At 40.5% G+C, this 17,934-nt stretch overlaps 1 protein-coding gene across 8 annotated transcripts in view; it reads left to right on the top strand.

Moving 5' to 3' along the window:
* Positions 1-17,712, top strand: part of TCF20 (transcription factor 20) — a 133,906-nt gene extending 116,194 nt beyond the window's left edge. For 5 of the 8 annotated variants that reach the window (XM_052790640.1, XM_052790639.1, XM_052790642.1 and 2 more), the window contains exons 3-6: positions 2,404-2,497; positions 9,294-9,343; positions 12,336-12,463; positions 16,423-17,712. In XM_052790640.1, coding sequence (XP_052646600.1) covers positions 2,404-2,497; positions 9,294-9,343; positions 12,336-12,419 — 228 coding nt within the window. In that variant the 3' untranslated portion in view covers positions 12,420-12,463; positions 16,423-17,712. Of the gene's footprint in view, positions 1-2,403; positions 2,498-9,293; positions 9,344-12,335; positions 12,464-16,422 lie in introns of those variants that run through there. The other 3 variants (XM_052790635.1, XM_052790636.1, XR_008235752.1) reach the window with 3 other exon arrangements.
* Positions 17,713-17,934: the final 222 nt, after the last annotated feature.

Genomic DNA, 17,934 nt, shown 5'->3' with positions numbered 1-17,934 from the left:
AGGGGACAGTGTTCCAGGGAAGAATGACCTCTTCTGTTGCAACAATGTGATGGTACTTCAAAGACGAGATAAAGTGGGGAGAACAGAATGCCTCAGAGGAACAAAACTAGAAATTCATATCTGTGTTCAAAAAGAATATTCAATTTGGGTTCTGTCCTGTTAGAATAATTAATCTCAGTCAGCCACATCTAAAAGTGAGAATAAAGCGTACAGGTAAAGAGCTCTGGTTCAGAACTCCACAAGCTGCACTTTGTGAATATTTGGCATAGGTGAATCTGGGACTATTGCCGATACATAATATTCTTCTAGGGTTGACTTCATAGCCAGGAAAAGACATTTTCCGTACATGAAACTGGGTTTTACTCCCATGAGAGAGTGAATTGCATTGCAGTTTGTCTAGAGCCTGTATGTTTTGGTGTGCGTTTAAATATTGGTTTAGATTTTTTTTTTTTCCTTTGGAAACTAGCATTCATGTTCTGACAGGCACAAATAAGCTGCTTGAGTGTCTCTAGGCCTCAAGGACACTTTCTTTACATCATAAATACTGCAATAGTTTGTCGTGGTACACATTCACTGCTTAGAAGATAGACACGATTTAATAGGGAGTGCTGAAGATCAGGCTCAGGATGCTTTGGCATAACCGAAAAGAGAAGGCAGTATTCAAGACTGCAGTTGTAGATGTCATGAGAACTGACGTCTCACAAGCTTTTCTGTTAGCTGCATCTGCTTTGATTTGAAGAGGGCCACCTGGTTTATGGCTGGAGCTAGTTTTACTTTCATCCTAATTCAGTCATTTAAATACAAACTATAGTCATCTCTGCATAGCATAGAATAGTAGGAAGAGCAATAAGTGTTGGATGTTCTCAGTGTTTTTTGAAATATTGTAATCAAAACCCCGTTTATTATGCAGAGTGAGGAACTTCACTGTGGCTGTTACCTTTGGCCACATTTATTCTGCAGACCTCCACTGCAACATCTATGTTAATCAGGGGTGTGAAGGACTGTGGTCTAGCTGATGCAGCTATCTTGGCATATGAGCATCCCCGTACGGTAAAAAAAAAAAACCAAACGTTTTTGTCCAGTGCCAGGTGCACTGCTGGTTCAAGCACATCTGTTCTGTGTGCTGTACAGGTGTAGCTTGCTGACAGTGTTAATAGAGCACATGTAGTTTGACATTAGCTTTTCCAATAGAAAAAGAGTTTTTAGATCATGTCATCATCTCTCTGTATGCAGTCAGTGACCAAAGGCAACTCCTCATAGCCTGAATTCAAGGTGAGTTGTACTAGTTACACGAGGCCTTATTGTGGTGTTAGTTGTGTTTACCAGCAAAACCAAAATTCCTGTGTTTCTCAGGTATGACTCCAAAGCTATTGTAGGTCATCTTTTCTTTTTCTGCCAGTAGTCTATTTGTGTTTTAATTTTTAAATAGTAGCAGTCTCTTAGCCTTCGGTGGATTCTGTCAGATGTGGCTTGTTTTCTTTTTAGAAGGGAAAAATGTCAACCTGTCAGAAATCAGCTTTCATCAGAATCTTGGATTAATGAAAATCACTTGCTGTGTACATTGAAGAAATAAAATTGCTGTCTGAATGAGATGCACTGTAGGCCCACTTCCTTAGGTCATTCCTTAAGTCATTCAGGATGAAGTAAATGAGTGAGTGGCTTGCTTTCTGCTGCATTCACATCTGTCTGATAATATGGTTAAATACATCATTGACCATTTGAGATAATAGGATTTAAGTAATGAAAATTGAATGTGGTCATCAGGTGAGTCTTAACTACTTTGAAAATAAATATATGAGCATCCTTATAGCACTGCAAGTGTTTCTTTTGGAGATGTGCCATTTCTGCGATGGTGAGGTATTTTCCCTTGATGGCATCTTCTCCTGCTCCAGATAAACCCGTTTTGATCACCCGTGAAAAAGTGTTCAACTTGGCCTTGATCTTCTTGGACTGCTAGTGATAATGAAAATGAGGTAATCAAATTACTTTTACGCTAACGGTGTCTTCTAAATCATTCTTTGTCATGCTAATTCTCATTTTAAAACTGCCATAGATTCAAAAAAGCTCTTTTCCTCCAATATTAACACTGATATCATTGTCAGGTACTGAAACATGGGCCAGTGAAATGGATTTGAGTAGTATTTCAAGTTCTTTCTGGATAGTTGGTTTGAATATTTGGTATCTCTTGTCTGGTTAGCACAGCTGAAAAGTTTGTTGTTTGAAAGAGCTTGTGTTGTTGCCTATTTAAAAGGCCTTTACTTGTATCGTGTGAAAAGATACAGTCTAACATTGTGATACTTGAGAACTTTGTTCTGGAATGTGGTTGATAAAATTCCCAGGAAAATACAGATACTTGGAAGGATGATTGCAGTCTTCATTGCCATTTCTTGGTTTCCCTTTCAGAAATGTTCCCATTGCCAGGAACCAGGAGCCACCTTAGGCTGCTACAACAAAGGCTGCTCCTTCCGATACCATTACCCATGTGCCATCGATGCAGGTAAGAAGAAATGACATGCTAACTATATTTCATGTTTATTCAAAACGTATGACACTAAGTAATTCCAAGGTACTTCACAAATTTATTTCCTCTCAATTTTTCGCCTACTATGAAGATACAGTAATATAAATGGTGAGAAATGACATCAAATAAACAGTGTACAATAACGTGTTGGGACAAGATGGAACTTGTAATGAAAAAGAATCTACCTGAAAGTGCAGAAAAAGCTCATTTTGGGGAATGCAGCTACTGTGACTGAAATTTGGCTGCAACATGAGAACTGACCACTCTCCTCTTGCAAAAAATAGAAACCCTATGTTAAAAGGTTGCACGTAACCAGAAAGGTGTTTCCTCTTTCAGGGTTACACTCCTATGGATAGTCATAATAATGATTTCAAGTGCCAAGTGTTTGTCGAATCATCAGTACCACTTGCAGCACAACCTTCCTTCTCCTTCCTTAGAAGCATTTCAGCCAGTCTCTTGAGTAGGTCCAGTTTTCATCACTGGACAAGCTAATGGTTTGGATGGTGTTATCTCGAGCTCTGAGCCTGGGGTTGTGAGTTGGCATTTTGTGTACAACAGACAAAGTTTTTCATGGAGATAAACTTTATTCTTGGGTAAAAAAATCCCAGCTGAGAATGAATAAGGTCCCGCTATTCCAGTCCTCTGTAACTCACTTCTCCTGTCATAGAAAACTTAGTCTGATAACAAGCAGGTAAGGATTCAAGATTACAACTCTTGACTGGCAAATAATTGCAAGCTTCCTGTTTGTTATCCCACTTCTACAGCAGCCCACTTGTTTCACAGCCTATTTTATGCTTGTTTTTGAAAGTAGGTATGCTGATTTCTGAATTACTGCATTGCACCTGTCACTGTGAAATCCTACCCTATTGGAGCACCGCATTTTATTCTAATAGAAATGTTTTTAATTAAATTAATATTGCAGTGGAATACTACTAGTACCACAGTTTAGATGGAGAATCCTTGATTTTACATGAAATAAGTTCTTAAATATTAATCAGGTTGCAAAAATAACACACTCAAAAAAATGCCAGAAATAAGGGTGTCCATTTAAGTTTAATTTTGGTCTCTTACGAATGTATCTTGTAAGATAGTAATTGCCTAACTAAAGACTGACATCTTTTTCCATAAGGCCTTACCTCAGCCTGTAGGATGAAAGGGTACTCATTCATGAACATACATTGTCCTCGCCGATTCTGTATTTTACTCACTGCATACAACTTCATCTCGGTTTTGAAAGTAGAACTGTGAAATTTTCTGTGATGTTCATCTCTGTCATGCCTAAGAGTTTCGTGAACATTAACAACCTTTTTTTTTTACAGTACATTTGAGAGACAGAATCATCAGATTTGTGTTCATATTGTGTTTACTAATTTGTTTCTGGTTCATATTGTCATGATATTTTCAATACCATGAAAAAATCAAAATAAATTATAGTGAATGTTCCCAATAGTTTGGGGTGCTTAATTGGTATTCCTGTGTTACTAGATATAGTATGTGGCATTTTCTATGTTCTAAATACAGGTATCAAAATCAAGATATTGTCATTTTTCTTCAGATATACCTTCCTCATTAACTCTGCTCCTCCTCAGCAAATGTGGTAGGATCCTCCAGATGACAAATATACTGAACAATCATGACTGATTAGCAAGAGCAGTTCTGTGTCATGCACAGAAGATGCAGTGTCCCGTACAAAAACTAGTATATAATCATACTATTTAGTCCATATTAAATGTAATACAATATGTCTACCATATAATATATAGAAGTGGGCTACATTAAATTTGGCTTTTGCTCGCATTTGTCTTGACTTTGCAACATTTGAGGTTTTTTTAGAGTAGCTTTTTGTGTTCAAGTTCCAAGGCTATGCTTGCTTCATTTTCTTTTAATTTTGTTATGAGGCATCACGTTGTCATCTGACCATCTGTCAGGGTGCACCATTCCAAGCTAATTTCCTTCCTTTGAGTAATATGGCAGTAGTAAATTGGAGGAGCTGCATAGAGATGGGATACTTGGACTGTGAGTTTCACAAACATATTTAAATAATAGCAGAGGAGTTGGTAAAACTGGTGAATCTGTGGTTTCACTCCAGGAAGAGTATGATTTAGTGAGAACAAAGAATTCTCTTTGTTTCTTTATACGTTTTCCTTTCTGTTTCTTCCTCTTCAGTCTGTATGTGTCTGATACGTTCTCTACTCTGGCTCTTCACACCAGCCACAGGCTCTTTATCTAGCTGGTCTCAGGTTCCTCTTCTCAAATTTTTTATTCCAATCTCTTTGTAAGACCCAGTTCTCCCTACTCCTTTCTAACTTTTCCTTTGTCCAGTTTTCTAGCTGTCATTCTGGCTTCCTCTTCTCTGCTCTTACATGACCTCCTCCTCTCCTTTCTTGCTTCTAGCTCTATTTTTCCTCTCTGGGCTTCTTACTCCTGTTTGGTTCTCCTAACTTAGCTCCTTGTCACACTTAACCCTGCTAATCCCCATTTGTTCTTGTATATTTCCCTTGATCTTCTCTGTTTCACCTTTCTCTGTCTTATCCCACTAGTTCTTAGTCTCCAGTCTTCTGGCTGAATCAATCCTGATACAGTCTTAGCCTCCTGCTGGCACTCATCCTTAACTCCCTGCTCCTAACTTCTACTAGTACTGGTCTCCTCATCCTGCTAGCCTCTGCTCTTTCTCCAGTTCTGGATTGCCTTTCTCAGTAATGTTTTCCCTTCTGCTACCTTCTGGACTAGTGGTTCCCATTTTGCAGTTTTGAAACAGTCACCTTCTTCCTTCAGGCTGCCCGAGCCTTAGAAATGTCCCCTGACAGCTTCAGTGCTTTTTGGGTCTGGTGTCTAAATCTGAGGCCAGAGGTTCATTTAGAGGAAAGACCTGCTTACCCCCAAACAAAAGTGTATTTGGTGGAATTTTCAAAGGACGTAGCTTCTAAAATCTAAGAAGCCTCTCCTGAGGATGTGCAGATTAAAATCCCCATTCCTCCTTTCAAAGAGTTATATTTGCTTATTTTGTGGTAAGCTGGCAAGGGCATGCATTAGCAAAAATTTAGGTCCTACTGAAAATCATGGTATGTTAGAGCTTTTCAGAGAATATTTGCTGGGATGTTTAACATGGGCAGAATAACTTTTTTCCAGGAAAGAGTTGTAAGGAAATTGTTTGGCTGCTTTAGCTGAAGTTTTCAACCAAAACAAATAAAAGAGCCCAGCTTGAAGTAGATTCTCAGCATTCAAAATTTCAGCCTGATGGTATGACAGTAAAAGACCTTGTTTGCAGTTGGTTTTATCTGTGGGTATAATCAAGCTGTCTTAATCTATAGCTGCTCTTCCAATAAATCTGTACAAAAGAAATAAGCAAGCTCTATGGAGTAGGACTTGATTTTCATTTATGCCCAAGCAGAAAATGTAGGCTTCCTTGAGGAGCAAATCAGCATTCTTTTCACTTTCCTCAGCCTGCTGTCTGCCTATAAACCCTTTTTATTGGTTATGCAGTGCTGCTGTATTTCCTGTAGTGAATCAGATACAGATATTTCTCAAGTTCCTTGAGCTCTGTGGTAGTTTCATTTAACATTGACCATCCTGCTTTGAAGGATGGTGCCACCTTGCTTTATTGAGGATCTGGGACAGATCTGTTCTGAATCCTCAGAAGTTTTGTGTTGACGTTTACAAGGGCTCTCAGGCTTTTGGAATATGACTTGGTTTGTATCTTTAAAAAAAAAAATCAGAAAACACTTGCTGGAGTGGTTTTTAGTGTATGTCGAGTCATAAACACTTGGTGTTTGACTGAGTTACTGTAGCATCCCTGGAAGCGACCATGCCTTAGTTGAGATGAAGTGCGCGTGTCGTACTCCTAGGCAGTTGCGCTGTGAGCTGAAGCTTGTTTTTACCTTTGCATTGGTATGGGTTAGAAGTTAGTACCCTGTCAGTTACTGTGCCTCATTTGAAAGGCAGCACTTTTTTGTTAAAGGTCTGGAGGGTGGAATATCTCAGAACGGCTGCAGTTACTTGCAGTGCTGAAGGCTGGCCCTGCGGTGCAACCTGGGCTCTGGCTTCTGCGCTGATGGTCGGTTTCCAATCCCACCCTGGTGAGGAGCCAGATTTTGCACCGCTGCTGCTAATTGGCTCCTACGCAAGGCACGTGGCTTCGTAAACTGACGGTTTGTACATATGGAAGCTTTTATATAGCCTAATTCAGCCTTCCTTTTAACCTCCTTTCATAGAAAGTAATCTTTGGCAATATAGGGTGCAAGAGAGCTGAACTCTTAGCCATTTGCATAAAAATCAAGATCAGTAGTGGCACTTAAGTAATTTTTATATGGAAATGACTGTGGTTAACATTGTCTGTGTTTGGCTTTCGTCTGTCCAAATTTATGAAGAGCCTCTGATGTCTCAAGATAACTTAGTCCTAGGGATGTCTCCATGGAAACAGGATCTTTGTTTTCTGAAATTTTGTATCCTCTCCCTCTGCTTGTTCCTCCCCACCTGGAGTCAGATCCTGATTGTTGCAGCACATTTGTCCCCACAACATGTGTTGTAGGCAGTTCCACATACAGAAGATTTTTTTTACTGTAAATTAGGAAAAGATTAGCAGCAAAATAAAACAAATTTTCAGAGAACAGAAATCCTGTGTCTTCACAGGTATTATTAAAGATGAGTAACAGGCAGAACACAGAGGGTGAGACAAAGTGTGAAGCTTACAGAAGAATAATTGCTTCTATTAAAAATGTTTTAGGTTTTCCCTGACTACTTTATGGAGAAAAATCTGTACAAACAAGGACGAGTCTCGGTTCTTTTTCCCTTTTCTGCCACAATGAGCTAATCATAGCTATGTGTCTGGTGACTTCATGATGAATTGTAATCTGTGATATAAAATACTTGGAACTGCTAACTGAAATCCAGGCCAGCTTTGTAATGATGAACAATTTTTGCCTTATTGGTATTCAGCTGATTTTCCACAGTGAGCTGATGAAATTTTTCATAGCTGTCCCTTAATAGAAACAAAAAAATTGCTATTAATTGGATCTGCTGTTAGTATTTGCAACAAAAATGCCAACCTTAGTAAGAAATTGAGCTTCATGCGCAGATCAGGCATGAGGTACGAGGTTTCTGACAGTTCTTCCTGATCCTTTTACGACCTTCCTTTCTGATGTACTAGCTAGAGAAGTGCACTCATTACCGATCTTGGGTTTCCAAGAAAGAAGAAAACTCCATCCCATTCTAACATACGGTGTATGTTTTTGATGATTGCTCTGTATATTTTTGATGATTGCTGTATTATGCAGTGATAATTCATGCTGTAGTCTACATGTACAATTCCTGCCCTTATAATGAGACATTTTATTTATTTTCAGTTATTTGCTAATACTGCATTCGAAATGGTTATCTGTGGCAGGATTAAGGGTTTTACTCCCCTTTGCTAAAATCTCTCAAGTAACTTAGCCTATTGCATGCTGTTTGCCTTTGATTCAGGCCAGAAGCATTCATGTTGAAACATAAGCGTTTCATAGCAGAGGGATGCTCTGCCAAAGCTTGGGTGTCTAGAAAGCTTTTCCCTCAAGCTTTAGTTGCAGTCTCCTGCTGTCTGCTAAACTCTTCCAGCAGATTGAAACAGCAGGTAGCGCTGGTTATGCTACATGCTTAAGAGCATTTTAAATTAGCAGTTTTTATTTACCATTGTGCTTCTTTACTTGCTAGCTGTTTGGCTAGGTTTGAGCAGACGGGAGGTCGTAAGCACCTTGCTGAATTCTTATGGTGTTGGTTGCACTGAGGTGGTGATGGTGCTCAGTCCTGCTGATATGGTGATAGTGTTTGGTCAGCCTGCCTTTGGTGCATGAGGCAATTGAAAGTGCTGCTTTTTCACTTGGCTGTGAGGGTGAAATATGTGGTATCTGTAAGGCACAAATAGAAGGCAGAGAGCTGGCCGGTGGTGTTCCTGGTGTGGGCATAGTGCTGAAGTTCTGGGAGCTGCTGACTCGGCACCCCTTAGAGGCTTAGTCTGGGAGGAAAGGTGGGAGGAGAACCAACACTTAACACTGGCAGTGCCACTAAAGAAATGCTCTTCAAATTACAGTATTGCTTCATTTGTTCCTAAATAAGCAGTTCTATGTAGGTGCCCCACTTTCCGTAATAGGTTTAAATCATTAATTAAACTATTTCTTAGATCACAGAAGCTTCACATATACAAGTCATGGAAGCAGATCCAAGAGCGGCATGAGTGACCTGACTACCAGACATAGTGTCAAAGTATAAATTGATCACCAGGATTTGGGATTGCAAATAAACTGTCATATACACCCATACCTAGAGACACACACCCCTTTTCCCCCTGATATTGGCAGGGCCTTAGGGTAAGGATGAAAGACGATTTTCCTATGAAGTATAAAGCAGGGATGGTCTGTTCAGATTGGATGAATGCGTCCATCTTCCTTGTGTTGTAGCAAGGAAGGCTGGAATAGCTGAAGGGGTTTGGGACACAGGATTTGTAGACTTGCTGTTGTGATTCTTACTCTATATAGAGGATTGGGGAGACTGGGGATGCTTGGACTTGGCTTAGTAATGCAGGCAACATTGTCACTTGGAGTGTTTAGTAATTTTATTTGCTAAAACTTTGGGGGTGGAAGGGATGAACCTGCTAATAAGATAATATTCCTATATTGAGATCTTTCAATGAAAAATACATACCTGTGAGGCAAGATTAACACATGTGGTGTGTTATTCAAGTGTGTTATTCAAGTTGGTTTTTATTTAAAAAATAATAAATTGCTGTCTTCTCCTCCTCTAGATTGTTTACTAAACGAAGAGAATTTCTCAGTGAGGTGCCCCAAGCACAAGGTAAGAATCCTCTCCTGGCTTAGACCTGTTTTTTGCTGCCCTCTTCTGGTATCTAACTTTGGATTAGTAATTTTATACCTGGATAACATCTGTAGTCAGAGATGCTTTTAGATGAAATCTTCTGCGATGTGTGCTTGTGGTATATTCTGGGGGCAAACACGGACTTGAGAAGAATACAGAGAGTTTAAGAAGATAAATTAAGTTTTTGCCCTATCTGTTCAGTTGTTCCTTAGATCCTTGATGACTTGTTAGAAAGTCTAGCTTCATTTCCTGTCTTCTGTGATAGAATCAGTACATTGCTTGCCATTTCTGTTTGAGTGCTACATTGAAACTGACGGTGGTTTTTCTCCTTGGATTTACTGAGGATGCAAGGAGGAAGAAAAATGGCTCATGGAAAAGTGTCAGCCAGTTGTTGGAAACATTTAGACAACATCATGAGCCAACGTAGTGATGAACCTGAAACACCTTGGTTTAGTTTAGTGGTGGTAACTAGACTGAGTCCGACCACTCAGCCTTCAGTGTATCTGTTTAGTTGTTCTGTAGATCTTTGCCTCTTAAGAAGACACATCATCATTTTCAGTTTTCGGTGATGGATTCAACATGCTGCTTCTGCCTAGGGTTTTCGCATCCTTAACTGAATGTCCCTGAGCCTGCAAACAGAGTGGTACTAAGAGCCGGACTGTTGTTGCTCTGTCCCTATGGAAAGAGAAGACAAGGCAGACAGTACCTACTCCCTTGTACATATAAGCAATGTGATACAGTGCTGGGAATACCCCTCCCATAAGGCAGGATACATCTCTGGGAGGCTGCGGATACCAGTCCACCAGTTTTAAATGCTCAGAAGTATCCAGAAAAATGGCTATTCTTGTGGCCAGCTGGATACAACAGGAATTGTGCAAGAGTGTGGATGGTTTATGCTGGAAAGTAAATGATAATAGGGAAGAATTGTGTTGCTTTCTAGCAGGGATTAGTCTCCATTTAGTCCTTGTCTGCAGATCTCTTCTCTGCCTAGAATTAGACTGACATCTGGTGGTCTTTTGTCACAGATTATCTTTAATCTGTCTTTTGTAAACATACAAGAATTAGTCTCGTGTTCCTTTCTGGATGTTCCACCACAATATGATGTATTTATACACATGTATTTAAAATGTGCTGGAAGATTCTGGGGGCATTCAGGCTGTTATCCAGAACTGGCCTACTTTTCATCACATAAAAGAAAATAAATTATTCTGCACAATTTGTAATAACATTGAAAATGTACAGCAAGCTTAAATTGATGCGTTAATGCTACACAAGCCTGCAAATCTTGCCAAACAAAACCAGGAAGCATGAGCTCCCCTTACTGTGGAATGCAACTACCTAAATGCCACTCTCTGCCCAACTTTGAATACTTGACTAAAAAGAATACGAAGGTTACGTCTTTGAAGGCTGTTTTATTTTTGCTGCCCATTGCCTTAAGTATTACAGGCAAACATAGTGTTAAAGCTTTTCATAGCTGACTTGGGTCACTGCTGCTGTATATGAGTACTTGTGGTGATGGTGCTCAAACCGTGAAAGGAAACAACCATTTTACAGACTCTAGACTCCTGGAGAAGATACTGAGCAGCCACATTGATTTCTAAAGTAATCTGGGGGGGGGGAGAGGGAAAACTGCCAATTAAGTTGATAAAGGTACTTCATGAGGCAATAAAATTTTGAAAATTATTCAAAACTGTCCCGCTGCAGATCATTTTCTGTGTTGTGTCAAAAATGGAAATTCAACACCAGCAACCTTTCTTTGACACTGAAGATTTTTGTCTTTTGCTTAGTAAAGACATGAATCATTTGTTTGAAGTCAAGCAGAGTTTTCTTTGCTTGGCTATGACTCTGTCCTTGCCCTGTGGTTCAGTGATCACTACTGGTTTGTTCCAAATCCTTCTGCAAGGCAGAATATAGGATCACCCTGCTCCTTCCATTGTAGTGGCTGGAAAGGGGAGTTCCAGCCAGTTGCAAGGCAGGAACAGGAAGGTTGAAAACCATTGTTCTAGAATGACTGGAGAACAAATTGCATCAATTTTTTGCATGATATGAACATGAGCAATTGAGAGGAAGAAAGGCTTTAGATTAGACTGTTTAAAACTATGCTTCTAGGTAACACCAGTCCAACATTAGTAGCTAATTAGTAGCTGTCTAATACCTCATTCTTGGGTTCTGTAGTTAATGGGTGGAAGAACTAACTTTATAAATCTGCTAACCCTAAGTCCCCCAGTATAGTGCCTCTTACCCTTTTTCAGTCCATGCCTCGCTTCGGTAAATACACCTCATCATAATAAGTGGCTCCTGGAGAACAAAGGTGCTTCTTGCCTCATTAACTGCGCTTGACACTTCAGACATAAGCAAGCTAAGTCCAGAGGGACTGGTCCTGCCTTTCCCTGTGCTCCCCAGTGAGCTTTCCCATTTCCTTCTGTCAGCATTGATGCTTCAACCATCCGTGTCCTGAATGTGCTACTTTTGCAAAATAGCAGCTTTTATCACAGGGAAAACACTGTCTGAAAACTAATCATCTTTTGAAGGGTTAGCTTGCTCTCGCAAATCCAACTACCTGTGTGTCTGCATCGCAGCAAGCGCTGTTGCAACAGAACTGATGAGGATGCCAAGGCACTGAGGAGGATATAAAGGGGATGGGATACCTCACCTTTTGGTGGCATTGCAGTCTTAGATTGTCTTACGCCATCTGTGGAGCAATTTTAAGTGATGTTTCTCAGCTTGTTCTATCTTTTTGTGTTAAATTCTGTGTTTCTTAAAATTAACCAGGCTTTCATATCCCAAACTCTTTACTTTTGCAGAATTGCCTGCTTTTGTCACAGGGAAAACTCTGAAAAATCTATGTCTGGTTCCAATACTGATTTCTCTTTCTCTCTCTCACTTTCTGTATGTTCACTTTCCCTACCCTTGTCCTCCTTTTCTCCCTCATTTTCTTTTTCCTCCTCCTTTTGGCTTGCTGGTTCGTCAGCCCCTCCTTCCTTGCTCTCTTCCCTCCTTGCAGAACAAGATGGTGAAAGGCAGCCTCAGCACAGAGCAGTCGGAGCGGGGGTGAGGGGGGAAGTGTACTCCTGGGAACGGAAATAAAAGCAAGCACAGGTGAGTTGGGGAGAGTTCCCAGTTTCCACCTGCCGCCTTCTGTGGCTCCCTACCTCCAGCGCCTTCCCCGTTTCTAGGAGAAATCAAGGTGCTCTTGTGTACATTCAGAAAATTTGTAATAACACTTTCTTTTTTTTCCCTGCTACCATTCTGTTCAGGCTAGTGACTTCACTTTTTTGTATTTCCGCAGCAGTTCTTCTGTTTAGCGGTGAAACGCAAAGCTTGTTAGCTGTTACAACTGCTTGATTACTCTCTCAGCTAAACCAGTGGCAGAAATCTCCTTTCATATTGCCATGATCATTTCCATAAGGATCTGAAGGGTTTTTTCCGTAAGTCTCAGAGTAGTTAATAGTAAGCTTCCATATGAATAAATAAATAATCATCAAAGTATCTTAAATTTGGTATGTAAGGAAGAATTAATAATACTCATGAGTTCAAGACTATTGTGTTCTTGATTCCCTTGTTTTCTGGAAATGTAAACACAGGGATAAGTAAATTAATATTATCAGGAAAGCATTACATTCCTTTCAGACCAGGATTTTTCTCTATTTTGCAAACAGATATGGGTGATAGAAGGTGGAACTATATCCACAAGTGGCCACAATTTCATAAGTTTGTAATGTTTACTCTGGTCCCTCACCTCCCCTCGCTCTGGATCCAGGGTGGGCTGTAGTTGCCATAAGTCAGCAGTGCTGTGGAAAGCGGCAGCTGTGCTTTCACGCCCCATCTCCCTCTCTGCTTTTCCTTCCTGCCTCTTCCTTTGTCTAGTCCCAGCATTCATACAGCCATGTGTGAACTTGGTGCGGAATTCAATTTGTCTGAAACTACATTTTGTCATGTTAGCATCTGAGTTGGTCATTTTCTTAATCTGGTTCACTGTGTGGCTGGGCAAATATCCTGGCATAAGGAAGGAGTAGCACAGAGGTGGGAGTTAGCACCCAGGGAATGGGGTGAGGTTGGGATTTATTATTTCATTTCCACCAAGTGCATTGCCATTCAATGGCAACAGGGAGGTCTAAATTAAATAAGTGTTTGGTTTCAAATTAATACTTGTTGGCACCCTTTCCCATAAACTGCAGCTCAAGAAGGTCTCTTGCCTTCATTTCACTGCTCAGTTGCATTTCCTACTCAAGCTAGTTGCTTCTCTGTCTTTTTCTTGCAATCATGCAGGTGAAGTTCTCTTTCACGTCTGTTCTCTGAACTGATCATAACAATCCCCTTCCCTCACTGCTGTTCCCTTGCTTCCCAGGCACCTCCCTTAACTTAAAATCTTACCTGTTTCTCGAGTTAAGTAATTGTAAGTAATTGTGAAGTACTTTTAATGGTGTTTTCTGTGAAGGATGAGAGATTAATCAGAGAATTCTGTTTTTTAGTGCAGTAGCGGAAGACAGGTAGTGTTTCATGTAAACACGTTGTAGACTGACTGCTGACTTGGTTTAGCTCTGCTTCCCATTTTTAACAGCATTCTTTCTTGGCTTTGGAGTGTTGTTAAAACAGTTACCATGCAAACAGTATTTAAAGTCCATTATTTGAGTAACTTTTTCCTTCCGTGGTAAAGGTCACTGGGATTCTTTTAAGCTTTTCTCTTTTTCTTAAAATGTAAAAGGCAATATAATTCATAATGTTAAAACAGGATGATAGTCTCACAGACAAGGCATCTGTTACAACTGTTTAACACTAGAGAAGTCTTCTCAGTGATGATTTTTTTGGCTGTTTCTTCAAGGCGCTGGTGAACGTTACTACATCCCAGAGACCTTTACGCAGCTTTGTTTCCTCCATTATTTTCCAGTGCTAACTCTTTATTATCATAGGAATGTACTGGCTTAAGACCTTGCAGGCTGTGGAATCCCTGCACCATGTTCACTGGGTGCTCTAGACATCTCTCTAAGGCATCATTTCTTCCCAAATCCACTTTTGCCAAAAGTAATTCTTATCTGAAGGTCCTATTTAGCCTCCCCCTTTTGGTGCTGAGAATGTCTTAAAAATTGAGTTCTTCAACCTGACCTTGCATCCCAAAATAAAAACAATGCAAATCTAAAAGATCCAATTATTAAAAAAAAATATTGCTGCGTTACTGTGGTAATTAAAGAGGTTTAGAGGAATTCTGTAGCAGCCCTGGTAGTACAGGAGCTGCCCTTCTGCTGGCCTTAGTGTAAGATAGAATGGGCACTCAGCTGTTAGATTATTGGGCTGTTTTAGTCCTGGTTCACTCCTAGGCCCAGCAAGTTAAGAAAAATCCTGCATGTTGGGTAACATCCAGGCAAGTCAGTGTATTCTCTCTCTGTTGCTTCTCTCTCCCTAAGCCAGTTGCCTCTAGAATTTTTGGATCAAATCCAGATCTGGAGAGTGACTGTGAGAGTGAGTCTGGTGCTCTGGATCTTGTCCAGGAATGGGGAAGGACTCTCTGCGTTGAGCCTGTTTCCTCCCTGAGCCAGTGCCTAATGCTCTGGACCGATTCCAGGCATGGGCAAGCTGCAGTTGTACAGGAGCCAGAGACAGCAACACGGCCTTGACACTCCTTCAGTGAGGGGTCACAGTTGCACAGTAATGAATACCACAAAGGTCAGCTGCCTGAACTCTGTAGGAACCTCCCTCCTTCCTTGTAGCTGTAGCTCCATGGCTTACCCGTCTGGTTTTCATACGTACTCACCTGACCCTTTCTTTGCTCTTAGCCTGGCACCCCTGTATGAGGGGGTGTTTGCAGCCAAGAGATAGGCTTGCTGGGATGTAATCTAATTGGTGTGCTGATAATCAGAATAGCATTGACTTCTGTATCGCACTTAGTTAGGGTTCCTGGAGTTTAATTGCCAGCTATGAATGAACATGGGTGTTACTTCGTTCCCAGGCACACCTCTAATGCCGTTAACTGCTTTCCATATGCGTTGCTTATGTTGCGAGCTTTTTTCCTTTTCCCAAGCTCACTAGCTGGTAGGGAGGGATTTATCCAAGTTATATCAAAGTAAGTAACCTTACTAAATAAACAAATTGCTTCTGGGCTTACTTGTGTTACGGGAGAAGGGAAGAAAGGAATATATTATTTCAGGCTTTGCTTTCTCGGCTGTGCAGATTAAGAATGAGAACCATAGCTTAGAGAAATGAAATTTTAACTTTGCCTGCAGTTTCTCTTTTGAACTGAGCCTCCACCAACTTAGCAAACTCCTGAAGTTCATTTTCTCACCTCAGAGAATTTCCGGACAGGGAGAATGAGCATGCCAAGCACTTGGGACATTTCCACATTTGTCTTGAAAGACATCACAAGTTTGGTCCTTCCATGAACTGTTGCTGCCACCATAATCTGGCAATTAGAACAAAAAAGCAACAGAAAGAAATATTACCTGCCCTCCAGTTAGTTTAACTGCAGCTTTACCTTTAGCTTGTGAAATCTAGCCATTTCCCAAATTTAGTTCCTGCAGCTGGACTCCTGTAATTTTGATACCAGTTTCACTATCTGCTACATATTCACTGAAAACTACTGCCGGATGGTAGCTTGGTGACCTGTATGAAAATACTTGGGTCCAGTCCCTGAGGGGCAGCATGGCATCCCAGAAGCTGTCATCACATTTGAACATGCTTGGGCCCTTTGCTTCCAGTTTTCATAGTCAAGATGAAGAGCAAACATGAGGTGAACAAGCTCCTTTCTGGCTGCTGAAGGTAGCTGTTCTGTAAGAGTGCTGTGCTGTTGTTGTGGCACAGATCGTTCTGTTGTTCTGGACCTCCTCCGTAACTGGCCTTATTTAATTTTCTGCTGGTTGTTAAACTAATACTTTTTATCACATGGATTTGCTTTTATGAACTACTCACCGTTGTGCTTCCATCCGTTTTCAGTCCACAAAACTAAAGAGCTCTTGGTGTTACTGCTGTGGTAGGCTGCTGAGTGGGTTTTTCTGAAGCCTGGGGGGCGTGTTGGCAGACGGAGGGAAGGAACCGTTCCGATATTACTGTTTCACTTTGTTTTTCAGGTTAGGCTGTTGAGATAAAAAGCGGTGGACATTCGTGACTGAATGGAATCTCTCCCACTGTGCAGCCATGCCCCCTCTCGACGTGCCTGCCAATGCCAGCACTTCCTTCATAAATTCTTACATCACACTCAAGACTGATGACATCACAGAATCTGACCAAGGAGTCTGAACCAGCTGTTTCCATGGACACAATCTCCATAGTGACAGTGGGAAGGGGAGGGGGAAAAAGGAAACAGGTGGGGGGAATTAAAGAGGGAGGGATAAATATATATATATATAAAGATCTATTTTTTAGTCTTGAAAGACTTTGTTTTAAATGAAAGGTGCGCTATATCCCTTTTGATGCTTTTGATTAAAATTAATGAAAACCCATATAAATTAAAAAAGAAAACCATAGCTAAAGTAAATATTAAATCCAAAATCAAAGCAGGGCTCGTGGAGCCTAACATTTTGTAGGAAAGAATAGCAGGAGTACTCCAAACAGGACTTGTCTCCCTTCCTCTTGCTTTCTTTCTCACAACATCCAAGGAATTCAATTTTAAAAGGCAAATAAAATAATGATAAATTGTTTGTAGGGTGTGGGAGGAAGGCTTGGATATTGCAGGTGATGGGGTGTCAGTACTTGTGTATGCAGGGTAGGGACGTTAATTGTTTTTGAGAAACACTATATTAATAGTAGAAGCTTGAAAAACATCTGAAGACTCTTAGGTCATGAGACTCATGAAGTAAGAGGTAGCTGCTGCTTGCTAGATCCCATACACCTTGTTCATGTGGGAACATCTGTACCACAGGGGGGAAAGGAGTATCTGCCCTTTGTGGCAACAACATGCACCCCCAAATCATTCCAAGAAGCTGCCTTTGGTTTTGAAGGCAGGTGAAAAGAAGATATGGTTTACCTGCCAGATTGGGTAACTGGAAAGGAAGTCTGAATGTTGGTGGAGTCAATGTATCTTCAAACTGATCAGGAAAATCCACTTAGCCCTTGTTTTATTTTATGTTTTGCTTTTCCTAAGGAAGGAAGGGGGAATGTCAGTGTAAAGCCTACACTGTATGGTTATTTGGGGTGTTGGGGTTTTTTTGTAAATTATGTAATTTTAAAACATTTGGGTTTAAAGAACAACAGCAACAAAAATAATAATTTTTTCTTGTTAAGGCCTTAAGAAAGGGGTTAGTGCATCTTTCAGGGGTCACTCTGCCATGGGAATAAAATAGCTGTTTCACAAACAGTTTTATATAAAAAAAGCTTAAAAAAAACCAAAAAAAACTAATAAACTTCATTTTAACCTTGTCTCCTTTTGTTTTGTGCGAACTTGATTTGTTTAAAAGGACAAAGAGACAATACTATCTGCTGCTTTTTGGTTTCTTTGCCTTCATCAGTTCTGCCTTCAGTGATGACCTTCTGAACTGGCCCAGCAAGAGGAAGACCACAAAAGCTTTTTAAAATTAAAGCTTAGGATTTGTTTGATGTTCAGAGATAACGAGCCAATGACTGGATGAATTTTCTGTCACCAT

This window comes from Harpia harpyja, chromosome 6 (assembly GCF_026419915.1).
Source record: "Harpia harpyja isolate bHarHar1 chromosome 6, bHarHar1 primary haplotype, whole genome shotgun sequence".
NCBI classification, from domain to species: Eukaryota; Metazoa; Chordata; class Aves; order Accipitriformes; family Accipitridae; genus Harpia; species Harpia harpyja.
Note: the sequence above shows the minus strand (reverse complement) of the source record. Positions and strands in the feature narration are given on the sequence as shown.